The sequence below is a fragment of the Apium graveolens genome, unplaced genomic scaffold, assembly GCF_009905375.1.
Source record: "Apium graveolens cultivar Ventura unplaced genomic scaffold, ASM990537v1 ctg8210, whole genome shotgun sequence".
Classification (NCBI taxonomy): Eukaryota; Viridiplantae; Streptophyta; class Magnoliopsida; order Apiales; family Apiaceae; genus Apium; species Apium graveolens.
The window spans coordinates 18,854-23,138 of NW_027420983.1; the positions used below are offsets into that span (position 1 = coordinate 18,854).

The 4,285-nt window shown below is 34.9% G+C and overlaps 1 protein-coding gene across 1 annotated transcript; it reads right to left on the minus strand.

Moving 5' to 3' along the window:
* Window positions 1-211: 211 nt before the first annotated feature.
* On the minus strand, window positions 212-925 carry LOC141704748 (F-box protein At3g07870-like). Its single transcript, XM_074507932.1, has one exon. The coding sequence runs from the start codon at window positions 923-925 to the stop codon at window positions 212-214; it is 714 nt and encodes a 237-aa protein (XP_074364033.1).
* Between the last annotated feature and the right edge of the window lie 3,360 nt (window positions 926-4,285).

Genomic DNA, 4,285 nt, shown 5'->3' on the forward strand with positions numbered 1-4,285 from the left:
TTGAAATTAGGAGTACATACAAATATTAGATAAACAACTAGAAAAGCTTAAAACATAACGTGTTCTTGAAATGGAACTAGTTATAAAAACCTTGTATTTTTGCAGTAAAATAAGCAATGTTCAACAACTTAGATTACTCGGCCTTAGTACTCGGGAGACTGCTCGGACTCGGCCCTATTTTCGATCCTGTTTTGCTCTATTCGGTTATAAGTCAGTCTTCTACTTGAGGAGACTCCCATCTTTTGACACCCTCCAAGGTGAAACTCCTCTCTAGACTGATAAAACCGGGGACATAAGTCATCGCACCAAATGTGAGAAACTCACCCTCCGGGAAAATGTGATGTCGCAATGTTTTATGTTGAGGATGATAAGTGAACAATTGAAGTTGGTCACAATACATTAAGATGTTCCCATCTTTGAGAACTTTAAGAAGCCGAACCATGTCGGTATTTATACCTTCATGTAATGGAGGATTAGGAGTGATGATGAGTTTTTTACTCCAACTATCTTCCACGCCATAATCTCTCTTCACCCAAATAGAAAGTTCAGAGTATAGTGTTATATCACATATACACAAGCAACCTTTAAGTACTCCCAAGTTCCTAAAATGATTATGGACTCCCAAGATGCTAAAATGATCTGTATTCCCAGGAGCCCGTGGAGGAGCTTCCATTGGACGAAATAATTCTCTATCCAAATCGAAAGCACATATTAGTTCACCAGCTAACCAATGGAGGCGGCCACTGACATAGTGACCCCTATCATGTTCATTCAGATGGAAGGGGACATGTCCTAGATCTCTCCACATGCCGGTTCCAAGCGTATAAACCTCGCTCCCTAGGTCATATTCAGTTGAAGGAAATCTACCCTTATAAAAACGTACAATCTTGTACTGTTGGTTCGATTCAACAAGTCCTAAAGCCATAATATCCCTTTAAATATGATACTCTGGTGTACTCGGAATCTTGAAGGCGTATGTACTCTTGTGTAATTGGATTGCATACATATGCTGAATCATCATAACTATCTTCTAAGCATATTAACCCATTAACTGATCCAATTAACCCCACATAGTCTCCCAAGGCAAGTCCCGGGGAAAATCTCATCATAGGCTCGTGATGAATATCATGTTGGCTGATGTTGGTCATCTAGTTCAACCACTGCAAGGTCACCATCATTGTCATCATCTACGTCCTCGGCGTCTCCTTGATGAAGTAAAAGCATTTTAGATGATATAGAGAGATGCAGACGCGAAAAAAATGGTTCTGAAACTATATTACACCATCTTTTGCACACGCTTTTGCATGACACTATTGTCCTCACAGGAGTTCTTGATATAATTTCAGCAATCAATTCTTCTGGTAAGTCCATAGTGGAGAATTTGTCACTGCACACCTTGCATCAAATAAAATAATTCTTTTCAGTGAAGAAATATATCATTGACTAATTTTATAAATCTCAAACAAAACAAAGAATCATTATGCAAATGCACCTCTATCTTCATTCAAATTTCCAAAATAAAAAAAATTCATATATCATGATTTGTTAAATATTAGCTAGGATATGACACAAGTGAGATCATATCACAATGGTGACATCATAATTAATGTAGCAAGAGGAGCCACCAAGTGACAAAAGCAAGTTTTAAAGAGAAGCTATGTTTTTTTATATAAAGAGACTTACTCTTCCTTCTTGTATAACAAAGCACAACAGAAAATGCAGCAGAAGTGGTAGTATAGACAATACACACAGTTCACTGTATTCTTGTGTTCATTATCTTGCTCTGTAATAGTATAACAATGCACACAGTTAACTGTACTCTTGTGTTCATTATCTTTCTCTGCCTTCTTTTTCTATATTTAGTCATATATACATATAATTGTGACATGATTATATTTCTAAAGAAAATCATGTCTTGACTTAAATTTATTAACAATTAACATACTAAGTCCCAATGTATTAAAAATTTAATAGATTAAATGGCTTGATTTGGAATCCAATCTATTTTGACCGATGCCAAATTAATAAAACCCTTTTATTCTTAAAACTTTCATCCTGATTCTAATTGGAATATTTCCCCTGTGATGAGCTCTAGTGATGCGCTCTTCAATCCAACATACAAGTGGAATCCCAAGGGGGGTGTATTAACACATACATGAACAGAGTAATCGAGAAATTCTTTTATATATCTAGCTCTGAAAATTTCAAATTATTAATTCTTCACTTAGTAATCATTGAAAAGTTTGTTAATTAATAGAATCACGAAATTTAATAGTAAGATATGAAAAAATAAAGTATATAATTCAGAAAATACCTCTTACAAGGGCTTGGAGTAGAAAGAAGAGGCAAGGCTACGGTTTCGTGCACAGTAGAAATTTGGAAGCACAAACGGTGAGTAGATTTCGAGCCGAAGGAACTCAGAAGCACATGCGTTGGAATTTTTTTACACGGTTATGTATAACAATTCATTTCTATGTTTGCTACATGGCATTGGGATATCAAGTCAGTAAAGTACTCTATACTAGGAAATAGGCGGCGTATCGTATGGGCTATAATATTTTTGGTCCGAATTACAAGTTAGTAAAAGGACCGCGTTTCGTGTAGGCCTATAATATTATTGGTCTGAAGTTCAAGTCATTAATTATTTTTTAATCGAAAAATGTAAGAAAACAACTACTTCAACGTCCTCGTGAAAACGATCCCAATTTATAATATCGTCGATAGTACGGTTATAAAAAAATAAAAATGGTATTTTATCTTTAATTTCTCACAATTTCCAAAATCTAACATACTTATTATCTACTCTTATCATTAAATGATATAAAATGTAAGTTCGGATTTTGAATCAATATTTAAGGAGCGTATACTTCTACATTTTAAAGCACGTTTCTTCGGGTAATACCCTGTTGTAAATTTCACCTTTTCTTAAATTTTCCTTGTCATCCATTGTGGTGCCTTGTCCCGAAAGGAGTACTAACAATGACTCTTAAGAACACTTGCAATGTGGGAACAAAATTAATTAACATATATACATAATCATATACATGTGGGCACAAATTAGAACCAATCCTTAAAATAGAATCTCATAATCATGTGAATTCTGCTGCATAACCCTAAATTTTAAATAGATTTTTAAAATCTAAACATATATACATCACTTTCGTAAGTTTAAAAATATTTTGAACATATGCTTAAAATTCAGACCACACAGCCCATGAGAGTCGGCCGCCCTAACTTCATCAAACCCTAGCCGCCCTACCTTCTTGTTCACCCTTTATACCCATCTCTATCTCCATATTCATCTACATCTTCTCCTTTTATTCACTTTTTCTTTAATAAAATCGAGATTTGTTTTACAAAACTCGAAAAATCCATTACAGTTCTTCACTTTAGTTTTAAGATCTACTAAGGTAAGAGTCTGGATTTTATAATAAAATTCAGTTTTTGGATTCAAAATCTGCGGTCTAACAACATATTACAATTTGGTGTTATTCCGAGATTTTTGAATTTTGGGTTGTTTTCGTATTATTCTGTTTAAATTATTATTTGTGTGTTTGATTGTCTCGCTTTATGCGATGTGTCTCGCTTTGTGCGATGTGGTGGTTGTGTTGAAAATGAATTGGATGGTGTATTGGGAGATCTGGATATCTCGCATCAACAACACTTTCGGCAGGTCTATAGCTGGTGTCCGGCAGGTAGATAGCTGGGGTGCGTTTGGAACGGTGGTGAAAATCACATGTGCTCACCTCTCACAAAAAATATTTGTTCATAACATGAGGCCTCTAAACTCAGTTGTTGCAACTGAGTCCTCTGAACGTTGCAATATCAATCGAATTAATGTGAGGGTCAATTGTGAAACTACTGTTTTCGGGGGAGATGCGTGCTGGATTGTCCGGGAAACCATTACCTTCATTTTTAATTTTCAGAATATGTGTATTCAGTTTGTTAAGCAATCCGGAAACAAAACAGCTAATTATTTAGCTCTATTTGTTTTTCAACCTGGTTGCATGATCAGTTGGGGGTTTGTCCCGATTGAATCTCTTTCAAGTTATTAATAAAATCTGCTTTAAATTTGGCAAAAAAAAAGACCACACAACCCTCATTGTGATATTGTTCTTTAACTATTTTCTCACCTACTTTGTAAATAACTGAGGAGTCCTATAATCAATTAGTCTTATTGCACGATTCATATCATTGACAAAATCAGATTAAGAAAATCCTTTGTTATCTTGCAACTGTGTAAAAAAGGAGTCATATTGGTTCATTTGTAAATGAGTACGAAAAA